Here is a 17,350-nt window from a genome sequence, read left to right on the forward strand (position 1 = left end):
ACCTCAAATATCTCTATGTTTTGTTAGCTGATTTGAGTCAGCCCTTCTCAGCTTGGCTCTACCAGATGTTTCGGTACTATTTTTCCTCATCCTTGACCATTGCCCAACTTGGCTGGGGCTGAGGAGACGTCGCCCAAAACATCTGGAGATCTCCAGGCTGAAGAAGGCTACCTACAAGAGGAAAGAAAGACAGGATGGAAACTTATAGAATAAATGACAGAAAGTAAGAGTCTGTTTACATTAATAATATACCACGCAATATGTGTCAGTATTCTTTAATTTGGTTTACAGTGGTGCCTCGCTTAACAACGATAATCTGGTCCAGGAAAATCGCCGTTAAGAGAAAACATCGTAAAGCGAAATAAAAAACCCCATTGATACGCATTGAAACCTGTTCAATGCGTTCCAATGGGGCAAAAACTCACCGTCCAGCGAAGATCCTCCATACGGCGGCCATTTTCGCTGCCTGTATAGTGAGGAATCTATCCCTAAACACAGCAGGGAGCCATTTTAATTAGCCGGCGGCCATTTTGAAACCACTGATCAGCTGTTAGAAAAACATCGTTTTGCGAAGAATCGGTTCCTGAAGCAGGGAACTGATCATCGCAAAGCGAAATCCCCCCATTTAGATCATCATTTTGCGATCGCAAAAAGATTGTCGTACAGTGGATTCGTCGTAATGCGGGGCAATCGTAAAGTGAGGCACCACTGTATAAGCACATGATATTCACATGATTATAAATCACTGTTAGCATTTCCTTAAGGAAAGAACTGGAAGCTGGGTGGTCTAGTATGTGAGGAGAGGCCGCCACCCAGTTTTTCTGTCACAACTACTTTGGGCTGGCTCCTCAGGGAAGTTGGGTTGCTCCCTCGGAGAGGATGCTGTGCTGCCCAGCAGATACATGCAGCAAAGCCTGGCACTCCTCCTTCTCAATTTACTCAGATAGAGAGCTTAACATATGCCAAACCGACTGAAATACAGTAGGATCTCCGTCTCAGCGAGGAATCGGTCCGAAGCCCCTTGTTGCAGATGCTGAAAAAAATGTGATTATAATGAATACTATCATAGAAATCATAGAAATATATTCCTCTAGCAAACGCTGTACATAAGTGCAGCCTCTGGCTCCCTCTAGTGGCCAATTCTGATAACTTCATCATTAAAAATAATTGAGGAGGATTTTTCTTTTAATATCTTTCATATTTTCAGACTTTGGGTCAATGAATCAGTGGATACTGATCCCACAGAGAAGCAGGTCTTACTGTAAAACAGTTTGGCAAGCAATTTAAAACAAACGAGCCTCTGGCAGAAGAGTATTTTAGGTCACTTTCCAAACCAAAAGAAACCCACACTTCTCTGGCAAAATAGCCGATGCTTTCATTCCTGTCATGGAGACATTTGATTTTAAACCATTTAAAAATGGTTCTTATTGTCAGTGGGTCAGGGGTCCCAGATAGCTAGTGAAACTTCGGGTGACCTGATTTTCTAAGGTCCTGAATCATGCAGGGGGGGCTGACAGGGGTAGAAAAGTTTGACATCCCTATTATAGGGCGCCTGTTCTTTTTAATTCCATTATGTGCTTGACCTATTCCATTCTTAAGAAAATGTTCTTCGTGCTAAGATCGACCTGAAGGCATTGATGCCAGCAGAGGGGCAAGTCGACTTCCATCGATTTAATGAAAGATTGGGTTGAAGGCCAACTTGAGGCAACTCTTGGGCTTAAAAACATCTCCCTCGCTTTTTCGGAGAATGCCGGACTGCACCTTTCTGGTCTAACACATCATCCAACCCAACCGTTCGTTGAATTTCCACAAGAGCCATCGTTTCTGCAGCTCACCAGAGGGGTGGAAGGTCAACCTGGGTAGCAGGGCATTTCTGGGGATTGAGCTGTAGCGGGAACCACGAGTTCTCTCCTTCGACGTGTTTATTGTTTGGGAAACGAACCTGGAAATGTCTCCGTGGCACGTCTTGCCAGCGCCGTTTCCTGCTTTGTTCGGACTCCTGATCTTGCAACAAGGAACCATGTTCGCTCAGAGGTGAAATGATGCGACAAGTAAGAGTGCTGAGACGTTTCGGGAAAGGGGGAATTGAAGGAGACCTCCGAGGTTGGAAAAGTTACTTCGGAGAGTTGAAGCTCTCCAAGGCTCATGCTGGCTGTGGCATTGTGGGAGTTGGAGTCTGAACATTTAAATTTTTCCGAGTTGGCGTGTGTCAACGGCTGTGAAACATGAAGCCATGACAGCCTCTTTTGGACCACCACCAGGCGTCGCCACCAAGTGCTCTGAGGGCCGCCTCAGGGGCGAGCCAATCTAGTCTCGCTTCAGAGTGGTCGTTGCAAATCTTGACTCGTCTCATGACAGCAAAATCTCATACTTCTCCTCAGTGGTAAAAATGGTGAGGAAAATCCTGACAGGCTGTCGGGAGCAATATTTCGCAGAAGAGATGGCCCGTTTTGTGCAAAATGGCGTAGTTTTGTGCAAACTGCACCCCAGTTGAGATGGTAAACCCAACCTTGAGTCGGCTAGGTACTCTGGGATGGCATTTCCCAGAAAACCCAGCCAGCACAGCTGGGGGCGAAGGCTTTTGGGAATTGCAACCCAAGAATATCTGGGTTACCCAAGGTTGGGAACTGCTGGTTGAAACAAGCCAAGATCTCCCAGGCTTGCTCTCTGTGTATGCGTGCGTGCACGTGGACTTTGCTTCTCATGGAAGGAAGACACTGGAGATGTTTTGTACAAGTTACAGAGTCTTTGAGGGGGGGCAAGTGAAATCTTTGTCTTCTTGGCTGAAGGCAAGGAGTCTTCTGTGGCTTGAAAGTGTATTGTTGAGGTGTGTAGAACATGAACGATTTAGCAAGTCATCATGATCATCATCGAGCTGCAGAGTTGGAAGGGGGCCTATGGATGATCAGCCCCTCTCAAGAAGGCCCAGTGGGGAATCGAACTCCCAACCTACAGCCAGATATCTAAACCACTGAGTTATCAAGTATTCTCGCTTCTTCCACTACATGGGCAGAGTAGAGACAGAACGTGTCTGGAAATGTTGTATGTGGACTGCATACAAATGTACCATCTTTACATAGGGTCTGGATTGGTATAATCCACCACCTCAAGATCCTCTTGCCTCCTCCTCTTTTACACCATACTTCAGATCCGTGCTTCCCAACCCCAGATATTCTTGGACTACAATTCCCAGAAGCCTTCACCCCTAGCTGTGCTGGCCAGGATTTCTGGGAGTTGTAGTCCAAGAACATCTGGGGGACTCAAGGCTTGGAACCCCTGTTTTAGATTGTTTGGAATCAACACAGCAAGCGTGGTATTAAAAATGCTAAAGTACTGGCCATTTTGCTAGAATCTGAGTAGTTAGAGGACCATAAAAGAGATAATTAGAGGTCCCACTGGGTTACCCATCACACCATGGGGCCACGTCACAGTGGTGAGCACAATATGTTTTCTTTATTTTTAAGCCCGTCACATATCCGGTCACGATGACGCCATATTGACATGTACACAAGACAAAGCAAGGGAGTTTTCTTCTTGCTTCCTTTATTGGTCTTCACACAGAGCTGAAAATGTTTACACCCGGTTATCTGGACCCTTTATGGATTCATAAACGACAGAAGACATCAGCTATCATTTCTGTAACAGACTGAGTGAATTAAAGTATGTACGGGCTTTAAAAATAAGTACAACACAAAGCACTTGCGGCTGGTGGGTTGAACAAGGAGAGGAGCATTCCCCCAAAAAATAATTTCACGGAGTGACACCCCCCCCCCCACACGCTGGTCAGAAATGGTACACAGATTGGACGCCGTCTACGCCTCCAGGACACTCGAGTTCTCCATCCGTGTTTGGTTCCGAACACTTGAACGTGTGAACAGGTTTCAATGAGGGACAAGCGTTGATGCTCCCATATTAGTCATTCAAGCCCTGTTCAGCTAAAAGACACGATAAGGGTTTATTTGTTTTAAAAGGCAATTAGGTAAAACAGATTAAGAAACCTGAGGTCCTCCAGCTGTGCTTCGAATCCCCTCCTTCCAAACTATTAGAGTGACTGAAACTCCAGCCCCAAAACATCTGGAGGACCAGAGATTCATTGCTCTTGTAAGCAGAGGAACTCGAACCTTCTTTGTCTGACCACGAACCACTTTTTCTCTTTAGGCTACCATGGAAGTCCTCATCTTAGGCTTTCAGCCTGAGACCTAAATCTAGTTTGCTGGTTCCAGGTAGAGCAAAGCCATTCGCTTAATGGAATTCCCCTGCTCCAGTTGTCAATTAAGGCCCAGATAATTACGTAAAGTGGGGGGGGGGGTAAAAGGAAGACTACGGCCATTGCCAGATTTTTCAGGGGTGGAAGTGGCGTTATGCAATAGAGTAGGATTTTTCTAGTCGGGCCTTCTTGAGGGAAAAAATATGGTCATTGAGAGAAAGAATTCTAGCGATGAATAGCAATTCCCCCCACTCTTTCATTTGGGGTTGGTTGGAGATCAACTGAATTTCAGCACTGGAAATAACGTCAACCGAGGGGGAAAGTGTCCCACACGACTGGAACTGGTATTAGAATAAGACCCGCATCTCTTCATGCTTCAGAAATGAATAGAAAAGAGATGGAAACGGGGTCTATAGGCCCGTCACATCCGTTTTGGACCTCAAAAGAACGGCTTTCTGAAGTGTGTTAAAACAAAAATTCAGTCTGTAACAAATGGCCACCAAATTCTACCTTGAGCTAAATTTGAGCAAAATTGGTCAAAAATCCAAAATCGAGGAGAACCGGAAGATTTTTGAGGAGACCAAGTCAGCTTCCCAAGAGGAGCAGGCACCTTTGTTCCTAGGTTGCTACAAAATTGAGTTTCAGTTGAAATCACAAGGGTTGACCTAACAAAACATTTGACGATTTTTGAATACATTAATTAAAGCAAGAATAATTAATATGACCACGGTTTAGGTTCTATGGTGTGTGTTAATAATATTTATATTTCCAGTGTCCATGTATTTTATATCTTTGGCTGATTTTTTTTTTTAATTTCCCTTCATTCTTACAACACAAATTAGTCTTTCTCTAAGAAAACACACACACACACACACACACACACACACACACAAGTTGTCCCAGAATTTCTCTGCAACAGCTAGCAAAATGTAGAAAGGGGATATTTTTTGCATAACTGCCCCTGAGAGGTTAGTAAAAGTAGAATTGTTGAGGCAGAATCAAGACACAGACTGAAATCCTGTTGTTTATTGTAGTAAGTCCCAACTAAAGGAGAGCTGATAAACCCACAGAACTCACCGAGCCATTGACTCACCAAATCCCCACTGATTCAATGGGTCTACTCTAGTTCGTTGACTCACCAAATCCCCACTGATTCAATGGGTCTACTCTAGTTATGATTTACTACGCTAAGCCAATGGGATTTCAGCCATTGTCTACCTATTGGAGAGCCGTGTTTTTCCATTTTCAGCCAGATGGAGAAGATAGAACTCATCAGAGTTGGCAGCCCATCATCCTCCACTAGACGTCTATGTTACTGCCTCATCCTTGCAGAGCTGGAGCCCGAGGCGAGAAAGGGGTGTGGGTTTCGGACTACAATGCCCAGAATTCTGCAGGTTGGGGAGGAGCAGCAATCCAAAGGACAAACGGTGTGCGTACACACAAGACAAACAAGATTCGGCCAGGCCAGATGGGGTGAGGTGAGGTGGAGAGCCTCGATCAATGGTTCCCAACCTCGGGTCACCCCGATGTTCTTGGATTGCAGCTCCCCAAAACCACGGCCGGCAACTCTGGTGGTTGAAGACTTCTGGGAATTGCTGTTCGAGAACTCCTGGGTAACCCAATATTGGGAACCAGTGGCTTCGATCATATTCCTGCAGGGGTATCAAAAATATGTTCTCTTTTTTTTGGTGTGAGATTTTTTTTCTCTCCAAGCGCTGACTTAACATGGAGCGATCTCAAGAACATTGCTTCATCTTTATTTAAATGATAATGTGAGATGCTCTGAAACTATTTCCACGGTGCAATGGGTCCGATTTCCTCCATCCTCCCTGGCCCCACTGATACTGTATGGTAAACTGTTTCATGGAACCGAGTCCTGGGTTTGAATCATGTCTGGAGCAAAGCTGTATTTTGTGTGCCATGAGATTATTGACTTCCTCTTCAGCTGGCATGCCTAGAACGGTGTTTTATACCCTTTGCAGGCAAACGTCTACCCCCCCCACCCTCTTGCTTTGGCTACGCCCCCTGCCCTTAGCTCCACCCACTCTCCCGTCTCCCGTTGTGGCTGCTATCTCGAAAACTGCCATTTGTCCCCAGGGTGAAAAGGTGCTCCATCACAGCTCTATGGATTTTCTGATGAGGAAATTTATAAGCATATACAGTAGGACTCACTTATCCACTGTATCAGTATCTGATGATTCACTTATCCACTGTCTGAAAATATTAAAAATATTTTTAAAAAATTCCCCCCAAAATATTTTCAATGATGAAGTTACCAGAACCACCCTTTAGAGGGAGCCAGAGACCAGGCTATGTATAGCATTCAACCATGCTCCCTATAATCCACATTTTCCAGCATCCACGAGGGGTCTTGGAACCCATCCTCAGTGGATATAGCGGTCTTACTGTACTACCTCCACCCAGAAGAGGGAAATCTGAAACCAATAGGACTCTCAACAGGGAAAGAAACCAAAGCATTCTTCCCCATTTCTCCATCTTCTCTCCAGGTAGATCGTTACATAGCACATGTTGAACAAATCGGAGCGCTACACCTCTCGTGACAAAATTGTTGCAGCATTGGGCGAGGGCACTTCAGATGCCAGCCAAAAAAATGTGGGCCGTACAGAGTGAGCTGTATTGTGGAAGGCAAATCCGGGAGGTCTTACTTGCCTCTTCGTGCACTGACTGAACCCAAGGGGAGAGTCCTGGGGTGTCTTCTGTGGTTATAAAAAAGGGGTGAGGATTGGCTAAATTGAACCGACGTGGCAGGGAGCTCTGGGCAAGATCTGGGGAGATGATGGTTCCGATCCACACAAGACTACAAAATGCACTTGGATGCGTTTGGGGTAGATAGTTTCTCTCTTTTTCTATGTACACGTTTTTCATTTTGACTTCAGATCTTTGATTCAGCTTTAAAGTCCCATGTTCCCCTTTCTTAAAACGATGGGTCCAGCTGTGGGTCTATGGAGGTACAATTTATACCTAAAAGATGCCAACATTTCTTTCTCACTCTCTGATGCAAGAGATTTAACAATATTTCATGGAGATGAATGTGTGTTAACTTAGCTCCTTCCCTATAATTCCCTAGACCAGTGGTCCCCAACCTTGGGCCTCCAGATGTTCTTGGACTACAACTCCCAGAAGCCTTCACCACCACCTCTGCTGGCCAGGATTTCTGGGAGCTGAGGTCCAAGAACATCTGGAGGCCCAAAGTTGGGGACCACTGCCCTAGACCATTCAGCAGTTCACGTTGAAAAGCTGTCCACCAGCATCCGGGGGAACGAGTGTGAAGTTTGCAACAGTTTCAGTGCAATCCCCATCGACTTCAATTAAGGCTAAAGGAGATACCACACCTGGAAAGAGTATTTGCTTTCAATGCATAATGTCCCTAGCACATGTAAGCAGGGCTATGAAAGAAGCTTGACCATCAGGATTGATCCTACCAATGCTAACCACTGTGAGCAATAGGGATGGGATTTGGGGGACTACAGACACCATAATTCTCCATTCTGAGGGTCCTAGCTGCTTTACAGGTACCTCACAAATACCTAAATGTGGCTCATCTGGGAGAAAAGCCTCAATTTGAGGGCTCTGAGGCTCAGCTAGGCCTAGCTCCCCCTACACTTCCTGTTTGGAAAGGAAGCTCCCAGCTAGCACTGGGGCAGGAACAGGAAGCTAGTGTGGAAGCTAGGCCTAGCTAAGCTTCAAAGCTTTCTAGTTTAGGCCCTTCATCCCAGGCGAGCCACATTTAGTAATCTTTCATGTGTGTGTATAAGTCATGTAGAACTCCCAGAATAAAAAATTATGATATACAGAATAGAGTTTCTCCTCAGCTTTGATCTGTGGAGATTGGAATGGGAAATTGCCAGCCCACAGGTGGGATGTAAGATCCGCACTAACTATATCAACTCCCCACCACCAAATTATAATCAAAGGGTGGTTAAAGAAATATATAAATTGAATTTTTTTTCACCAAGAGTAATATATAAAATCAGGTTGTAAGAAATGGAGATATTCCTTACTTTAGTGTTACATTTATATTCCGGAATCAGGATTGTGTAGGTGATATAAATGCCACACGAACGTATTTGGAAGTCCAGCTATGTCAGAGCTCACAAGCCCTATAGCTTTGAAACCTATGCAGCTCCATAAGAGGAACCCTGTTTTGGGTTCTGATTGCCAGTCAGTGACAGCTCCTGACTAAGAAAGGGGGACACCTCTCCCCTGAAATGTTGGGGTGAAGCACCCCCTGACCCAGTCCATGAGCTGCTCATGTTACCATGGTGTAGGTCTGTTAGTCCAGTGGTTCCCAACCATGGGTCCCCAGATGTTCTTGGACTAAAACTCCCAGAAGCCTTCACCACTAGCTGTGTTTGGCCAGGATTTCTGGGAGTTGTAGTCCAAAAACATCTGGAGACCCAAGGTGGGAGAACCACTGTGTTGGTGTAAGAAATGGGTGTCGCTCCTTATTGAGAACCGTACGATTTCAGAGAAGGCCATAGGTGATCTTTCACTTCTAGAACGTTCCCTCAAGAGTTGCTGCTTCCACACCCTTAATTGCACGGCCCCCGAACAGAATGCGGCCCCCTCGCTGGATTCAAAACCTTTGCTCTGGGGAAATCTCCTCAAGCAAGCTCTAGTCAATCATCCTTTCTGACGGCGTAAACATAATGTGCCAGCGTGTCCTCTATTTGAGAAGAAGCTGATCCCTTTGGATTAGAAGCAATAGGATATCAGAGCTTCTTGAATGGTTGCTACACATCTTTCTAGCTCACGTTCGCACAAAAATAGAATCATTTTGGATCCAGGTCTCCGCCCCGCCCCCTTTATTGTGTAACCACAGATCTAGGTGTCTGGAAAGAATGGGAGAGGAAATATATATATATATCTATATATCTATATAGAAGGATAACCCTAAGAATTTGCAAATACTTTTGGAAGAATCTTTTCTTGTTTTACAAAGAGTCTATAATACTGCTTCTTAAAAACTCCAGAAAATGGATTCGCCTTTCCCCCTTCTCTCTCTCTCTCTCTCTTTTCCTCTTTCTGTCTTGACTCTCCTTTATTTTGGCTTCATCTCCACTCTGGAGTCATCGGCATCGAGGTCGTATTCTTCTACCTGGCCACTGGTCCAGACTTTCATGCGGTCAGTGACGTCACAGCTTCGTGGAGCCAGGATGAAGTCGTAGACCAGGGCGGCGCTGACGCCTCCAAGGATGGGGCCAACCCAGAAAATCTGAAAGGGAAAGGCACATGATGGGAGGGGGGTTGGCTGGTTTCTTGGTACTGTGGCTCAGATAGATCATTTATTCCCTCTGATCATCTAAGCTCATTAGGGCCAAGACAGGAGAGACCCCCCCCCACCTGTCTTCATCCAAGAGAAGAACAAGGCGATGGAAGAAAAGCAGAACGGCACTATGATGATCTATTTCTTTGTGGAGGAGATCTGCAGAGCCCAAGAAATTGTAAGCAAAAAGTGCCATAGAACCTGGTGGAGTTATAGCAACCTCGCATACAAGCTTTAGTAGGCGTGGTTGGGAGGGACCTTTGTGGGCTGTCAATCTATCTAGTCCTAACTAATAGTTCCTTCCTGCTTCTGAATTCAAAGAGAGCCCCACCTCTCTGCTTTTAACCTCTTTCCCTCTCTTGTCTGAAGCAGTCAGTGAATCTGTTGAGGTCTGCTGCCTCAATCAGCCCTTGCTATTATCTGCCCGCTGTAAGTAAATGACATGTTTCTATTCTTTCTGCTAATCATGTCTCAGGGTGAGTTATTGAGATTGTTAGCGCCACTTGGTGAGAAAAAAAGGAGGGGTGGACTCATCTAGGGAGCTTGAAGCTATTCTGCTCTTCGAATCCCTGAACTTCCGCTGTGTGGCTAGAGGAATTTAACCAGAAATTTGAAACTCAAGCTTCTAAAGGGTGTCTATTTGAACTTCGCATCACAAGGAGATTTGTGTCTTTCTCCACTATGTGGATAAATACTTCTCCCATTGGGTTATGAGGATTTGAAACCTACCCAGTGGTTCTTAAAATCTCCCACAACCACAGCGGATCCAAATGATCTGGCAGGGTTGATTCCACACCCGGTGTAGTCAATCTGCAGAACAGCAAAGGGAAAGACAATTAGCAGAGATGCATCTTTCATCTCAGAAAGCCGATGTCTTGCCCACCTTCCACCTATACAGATAGATAGTCTCTACCCAGTAGCAAACTGCCTGGTTAGTTCAGTGAGATGAATCATGAGGGGGTCAGGACTGGAGTTCAATTGCTCGCTGCGCCTTGGAGGAAAAGAACCCATTTGTGTGGACTTAGAAAACCTAAACAGTTCCAAAGCACCTAGAAAAGGAGAATGAGAAACCACCAGGATACCAAGGAAAAAAAACAAAATGGCTGCCGTACGTCAGAGCTGACTTTATGGCATGTTGTTGTTGTTGGTTATCACGATGATGATGATGATGTGTCCAGTGGAAAGCCTGGGAAAGTGTCCCTGTTAGATGACAATTCCTGGAAACCTCGGACTAAGATAGCCAGGGCCAAAGCTCAAACCCCCCACCCAGCCAGAATGAGAAATTCTGGAAAATATATTTTTTTTAAAAAAAAAAAACTTTCTCAGGTTGTAGCTGTATCCTTTGAGAAGAATATACTCTTTGCCTCTGAAATCGCTGGACTTTTTAAAACCTCACATGCTGCGAGGGAGGGACGTTTCTGGGCTGGTGTGACTGTCAATCCATCGAGCATTGACCAATCGTTCCCTCCCATCTCTGAATTAAAAGAGAGCCCCGCCTCTCCAGTTAGCGTTCCTTTCCCCCTCTCTTTAGTCAGTTGACGTCAGCGGGTTGCTTGTTTGCTGTAGATCTGTTCACATTTTTTTAGTCTTTCCTCTACTAAATGTTTCAGGATGAGTTACTGAGACTGTAAGTGCCAGTTAAGGAGAGAAGGTTGAGACTGTCGGAGAACTTGTAGCTGGCCTCCTCTCTGTCTGTACACTTCTACTGTGTAGCAAAAAGAATTTTTTTTACCAAAACATCAAAACTGCAACAGAAACTAGAAGCAGCTCCCTAGCCGGACTTTCTACTTACAGCGAGAAGGTGCCCCAAGGCCACAGAAAGGCCAATGGCCAGTGGGGCCGATCCGGAGACGTCGGTCCTCCTCCTGTCTGTGGTGGCAAGCACACAGAGCACCAGCTGCAAAGTGGCAATGATTTCAATGCCGAGACCTTGTCCTGAATTGACTCCTTCAGCCAGCTGTGAGGGCAAAACAGAAAAGAGGATGTGAGGAATTTACAGTCCACAACAGTCAAGGAAACGAGGCAACCTGTCTGTAGAATCATAGAATGCCTGAGCAGGAAAGGGGTCTGTGAGGCCATCCAGTCCAACCCCCTGCTTAAGGCAAGAATCCTGAGCAAAGCAGATCTGACAGCTGGCTGTCCAGTTTTCTTTTGACTGCCCAGAACATTGTAGCGCTCACCACCTACCCCTGAAGTCATGGGTTCTATTGTTGTACTGCTCTAACAGTTAAGAAGTTTTTTTCTCATCTGGCTTCCTGTCACTTGAGCTTGTTCATTGGATCTCCAAGACGTCCCATAACCAAAGAAGGTTTATGAAAAACTTTGGCACCCTAAATGGCTGCCCTAATGATTGACACACACACCCATATGTGAATGAATCACTTTAAATGAGGCCTCAATTAGATTACATGGATAAGAAAGAGCGGGCATTTAAATGACCTGTCATTCCTACAGACTTTTGACAAGAGTGGAACAGAATTTTCTCTGTGTTTTTTTTGGGGGGGGGGAATTTGCAAATTTCTTCAACAAATTTCTTCTTTATCATTTGCAAATTTCTTCAACATTTGCAAATTTCTTTATCATTTGCAAATTTCTTCAACATTTGCAAATTATTTGCAAATTTCTTCACCATTTGCAAATTTTTTTCAGGCAGAATCCTGTCGGAAAACAACGCTGAGTTCAAACAAGTGAAAGCAACAGGGGGTGTGAAAAGGCAGAAAGATGAATGTCTCCTTAGAGAAACATAAGGAAAGAACATTTGGGATTAGCTTCCATGGCAGGGCAGCCTGTTTTTTTAAGATACACAGAAAGCAACCTTCCTTGATTTTAAGCTAAGATTTTTCTTTATCTCTCCCCCGCCCTGCCCCCCACCGCCTCTGTATTAGGATTGTGATTGCCTTAGAAATCTAATCTGTATTATGTTCAATCTCTTGTGCTGATCATGGACCACAATAATAATAATACACTAAACTAAGGTAGTATCAAGGATATTGGCAAGTCTTTGGTCCCAATTTCCAAGTCCCTATTAAAGGCAAGCTTTTTCCCCCAGGAAAAAAAATGGAGGGGAGGGTGACTTCTGAGAATTCAAGTCCCAGCCATCTTGGGGGGGGGTGAATCAAGTCACCGGTGTGGCTTAAATCCGACATAACCACGAGTCCCACGATTTGAGTCCACATCCTTTTCTAGCAGACACCCTGCCTCCTAAGTCCTGAGATTTTTGTTCATTTTGCTTCAACCTATGAAGACACCTAGGGACGTGGTGGCACTGCAGGTTAAACCGCAGAAGCCTCTGTGCTGCAAGGTCAGAAGACCAAGCAGTTGTAAGATCGAATCCATGCGATGGAGTGAGCTCCTGCCAACCTAGCCATTCGAAAGCATGTAAAAATGCAAGTAGATAAATAGGTACCACCTCGGTGGGAAGGTCACGGCATTGCGTGTCTAGTCGCGCTGGCCCCGTGACCACGGAAACTGTCTATGGACAAACACTGGCTCTATGGCTTGGAAATGGGGATGAGCACTGCCCCCTATAGGCGGACATAACTGAACTAAATGTCAAGGGAAACCTTTACCTTTACCTATGAAGACACCTACCCAGGGACTCCCTTTGACATTTTGCAAACAAGAATGAAGCCTAAATGACCACCGGCAGGCCTGGAAAGCCATCCTGCCCATTCTTCAGAGGAACGTCTCAATCCAAAACGGAGGGTGCGCTCACATGGGGAAATCGATCGCATTTTGGACCGCTCGTGGAACCGTGACGCAATCTGTTGTTACGCGACATATAGAAAATTGCACTCCAGCAAACGGGACCTTTTTGGTCCAGCTGTGGATCTGCTATTTGGGGGGGGGGGGGGGAGGCCGTTGGAGCCATCTCTGGCAGACAGAAAGGTTGCTTAAAGGGAGATTGCCAAGCGATCTTTTCCGGTGTGATTGGACACACAGCCTTTCCTGCTGCCCGATCACACCCTGAATGATAACAGAAAAATCATGAACCTGGCGCAGCCAATATGAATGGCTGTGTCATAACACACATCAACGTTTATTGTGCCGGCATATTTTCCAAAGAAATGTGTTAATTGGATCCAGCAGTTGCGTCTCTAATGTAAAAGGTGATCTGTATCTAAGGGGATAAAAATTACTTGCAAGCGTCTAATTTTTACTTTCACCTTTTAAAAACAATTCATGCTTTTGGTCATGCCAAGTTATTTCTCCAAACTGTCTATTCAACAGCGACTGACAGAGAAATAGGCCTGTTCTCTCTCTCTCTCTCTCTTTCTCTCTCTCTCTCTGTTCTAGTTTTCACTGCCAAACACTGCTGCTTCTTGAGGCAAAAATTTGATTGAATTCCACCTTTAGAACATGATGTTCTGCTTTGGAAAAGATCAGGAATGCACCCGGTCATCCTTTCCCCCAAACACACACTCACTCCAAACAAAATATGAGAATGGGAGGAATGACTATTTATCCTGCCTTAGGACAACAAACCCCACAATGCACTGTGAACAAAAACACTTGCCCTCTTAAAGTGAAGCAGCAAATCCCTACGATTCAATGATTATTCCGCCTGCTGCCGGACGTTCCTCGGCGGGATTGTCTCGAACGGTGACTCTCTGGGGAGAAGTCCACTTTCACGGGGGCTTTAAGGACTTTTACACTAAAGGAGGTGGGAAAAATCAGCCCCAAAGGCCACGTGTGGTCTTCTTGCCCATTTTGACAACTGCCAACTGACATAGCAAAAGTTAGAAGTTCAAAACTGCCCATATTTCAGAGTCAAAAAGATGAGCACAGATAGGACCTGGGCTTGTTCTAAAAGAGACGTCTTCTCCTGGAAGCTGCCCTGAACGGTGTTTCTCTTTTAAAACAAGACATGCATCCTGACATGTCTTGATTTACACCTCCAAATGTTGTGTAAGGGCAAACAGTTGTGCCCCACAGTGGGGTTGTGTAGCAACACTCCTCTCCAGAGAGACCACGGTTGTCCACTTGTGCTGCGATGTGTAACTGACTTCTCGTTGTTTCTACTGCACCCTCCATGAATCGTTCTAGAGCCCGGTAGAGAAAGAACTTCTCGATCTCTTGAAAATGTGGGTTGGCTTCACCGATCTGAAAAGCGTTTTAACCGTGAGCAGATTTGGGCCGTTTGGCATTTCCCACGGACAACGGGGTTCTGTTAAAAGTCAAAAGTTCATCGGAGTCACCTTTTTTTTTGCCCAGTGGATCTGTATGTGTGGAATTGGTATTTTCATTTTCCCAAGTGAAAAACTCATTTTTAGAGGCCCCATGGGGGAGTCAAACTCCCAACCTTTGACTCCACAGCCAGAGTCCTGAACCCGCTAAGCTATCCAGCACTTTGCGAAACCTTAGTTACATAAACAAGTTCCAGTTCTTGCTGATTTGTTTCGGAAGCAGCCCCATGTCCAGTGTTTTATCTAGGAATGCAGGTAATGAAGAACATATTTTAGATCCAGGCCACTTATTTGCTCTCTGCCTTCTGTAAACAAAGAGAGCGAAAAAGGAGCAGGAAATTAAATGGGAACTCAGGTAAAGCAAGCTACATTCATCCCCTGTGGTTGCATATTTTTCCTTATTGGATTTTTTTCAAGAACATTATTTAAGGATAGCAACTGGGGGATGGGCGGGGGGGGGGACCAGAGAATGTTTTCCCTTACATGAATGCAATAAGAAGAATTATGCTATTTATTGGTTATACAAGATGACTCAGTGGCATGAACGGTGCGCTTTTACAATCAAAGCAGCCTTGGGCGAGGCGGCCGCCTCCCTGTGAATTTGATTCATTTTCCTATAAGCTGGGATGGATGAGTCTGTCATCCTTCCTTCCTTCTCCACGATACATGGAGAATCCTCTGTGAAGAGCTGAGTCACGGACACAAAGATAGACCGCAACTGTTGGAGGCAACAGGTCCATCTCCAATGGTGCCCATTGTTTCCTCAGTAGAAAAAATAAATAAAGCAGAAATACGCCATCCGGTCCCTGCCAAAGGTTTTGACCACAACTCCCGTGTCCCCCATCAAGACAAGCCGTGGTGAAGGGGATGGTGGGCACTGTAGTGGTTAGAGAGGGTTGAGGGGCTGGGTTGACCAAGAGGCTACTTACTCGGAGTTTGGGATCTCCTGATTCAAACCCCAGATAAGCCCTATGTGGTGGTGGGTGAATGGGTTTGAGGTCACGTTGGCCACAACTTTGATATAAGCCCCATGCTCAATGGTATGGCACATTCCTTGCATTTGAAGAGATACACACCCCATCACATATCCAGTTTGGATGGGATAATTTCTGATCTTCTAAGTACATAACACGGAGCTCAATCTACAACAGAATCCCTTTATTCATATAGAAGTCATTTCTCCACACAGAGACAATATTTTAAGGCAGGAAAGCCAGAGTACACACACCCAGAAGACTGGGCCTGGAGAGTTATATCTCAATTTTCAAAGAAAGAAGGAACTATGTTCCTTCTCCTCGGTGATGGTGGAGTATCCAAGTGGAAATGGGAAAGGCGAAGCAAATACCGGCTTGCTTTGCTGTGCCTCTTCCCATTCTTACTGTTCAAAAATCATGATGGCTTTGCCCTTTGCAATGGCCACCCTATCAAACTGACTCGTTGGCCTATGATCCAAGGAAGCTAGAAAAATGAGCTTTCCCAGACATTAAAATCTCCTCTTCCAGGCAAAGCTGGCTCATCTGGAGAAGGTTTCTTTGATATCTCACAACTGTTGGGAGAACTTAAGGGCTATTGGCAAGAAAGATGAGCACAAACCACAAGTTTCGCAGTTCGTTCTGGTTCGTTTATTGGCAAAACAGGGGTCTGGTATTTCCCAGTCCCGCCTGCTCCAGCAGGCACCCGCTCAGAGAAGGTGCCCCGGCTTTCCTGCCCTGCCTCCTCCAGGCACTGCCCCTGAGTGGGCGCCAGGCAGAGGAGGCGGGGTGGGGAAGCGCCGAACACCCGTTCGGCCAATAAACAAACTGGCACGAATTGCCAAATCATCAGTTTGTGCCCATCTCTAGTGAACAATATACAACTGCTACCTAAAGTTGCCACCCATATTGTCTGTAGCATCCTCCTCTCTTGGTAATATAACAACAACAACAAAAATGACATATAATATTGTCAATGTTTTTATAATTTCAATTGACTGTGTCTGGAATTTTTGAATAATAATAATTAATGTTTGGCTCCTTTCTTAGAATCTGGAGGCCAAGCCTCCCACTCCACTGATTTGCCCTTCCTCATAAACCACTTCTTTTACATTCCACGGGTGGCGTTAGCAGACCTCCTCAGCTACTGATTTCCAGGAGATCCAAAGCCTAGTGAGAAACCAGAGTTTTCCTTTTATTGGTTACAATCAACCTGACATCTTGAGAAAAAAAGAGAGAGGAATTATGGCCCCATTTATTTGGAAAGTACTGTATATAAAACAGGGGGTTTCTATGGGTTTCTCGTTTGGCATCACTAGCAAAAGCTGTTTAATTTGTTGACTGTCTCCTCCAATCTGCACCATTGTCTCATCCCTGTGGGAACGAGGTTTCAAGGAAGAGAAATAAATCAGTAGGGTTTAACTATTGTGAAGGAGAGGAGTGTGAACCGAGAGGTTTAGCAGTAAAGTTTGCAATATTTATTTAACACTGCATCTTCTTCTCTCTCATGAGGACCTCCCTGCGGACATGTCACTAGCCTTCAGGGGCTTCAGAGCAGGAATGGTTCATAGTAGATTTGTCACTGATGTTGAACTGCTGGATAGCACAGTGGTTTAAGTCCAGTGGTTGGGAGTTTGATTCCCCACTGGGCCTCCTTGACAGGGTATGGAATTTTCCATCATTGTTGTCTTTTCCAGAG

The 17,350-nt window shown here is 45.3% G+C and overlaps 1 protein-coding gene across 2 annotated transcripts in view; it reads right to left on the reverse strand.

The window, feature by feature from the left end:
* Positions 1 to 3,526: 3,526 nt before the first annotated feature.
* AQP1 (aquaporin 1 (Colton blood group)) overlaps positions 3,527 to 17,350 on the reverse strand; it is a 28,469-nt gene continuing 14,645 nt past the window's right edge. The window contains exons 2-5 of one of the 2 annotated variants that reach the window (XM_020811431.3): positions 11,287 to 11,451; positions 10,224 to 10,304; positions 9,327 to 9,443; positions 3,527 to 3,935 (exon numbers count right to left, since the gene is read on the reverse strand). In XM_020811431.3, the coding sequence (XP_020667090.1) occupies positions 3,921 to 3,935; positions 9,327 to 9,443; positions 10,224 to 10,304; positions 11,287 to 11,451 (378 nt within the window). In that variant the 3' untranslated portion in view covers positions 3,527 to 3,920. Of the gene's footprint in view, positions 3,936 to 9,003; positions 9,444 to 10,223; positions 10,305 to 11,286; positions 11,452 to 17,350 lie in introns of those variants that run through there. The other variant, XM_020811430.3, reaches the window with a different exon arrangement.

This window comes from Pogona vitticeps, chromosome 6, assembly GCF_051106095.1.
Source record: "Pogona vitticeps strain Pit_001003342236 chromosome 6, PviZW2.1, whole genome shotgun sequence".
Lineage (NCBI taxonomy): Eukaryota > Metazoa > Chordata > Lepidosauria > Squamata > Agamidae > Pogona > Pogona vitticeps.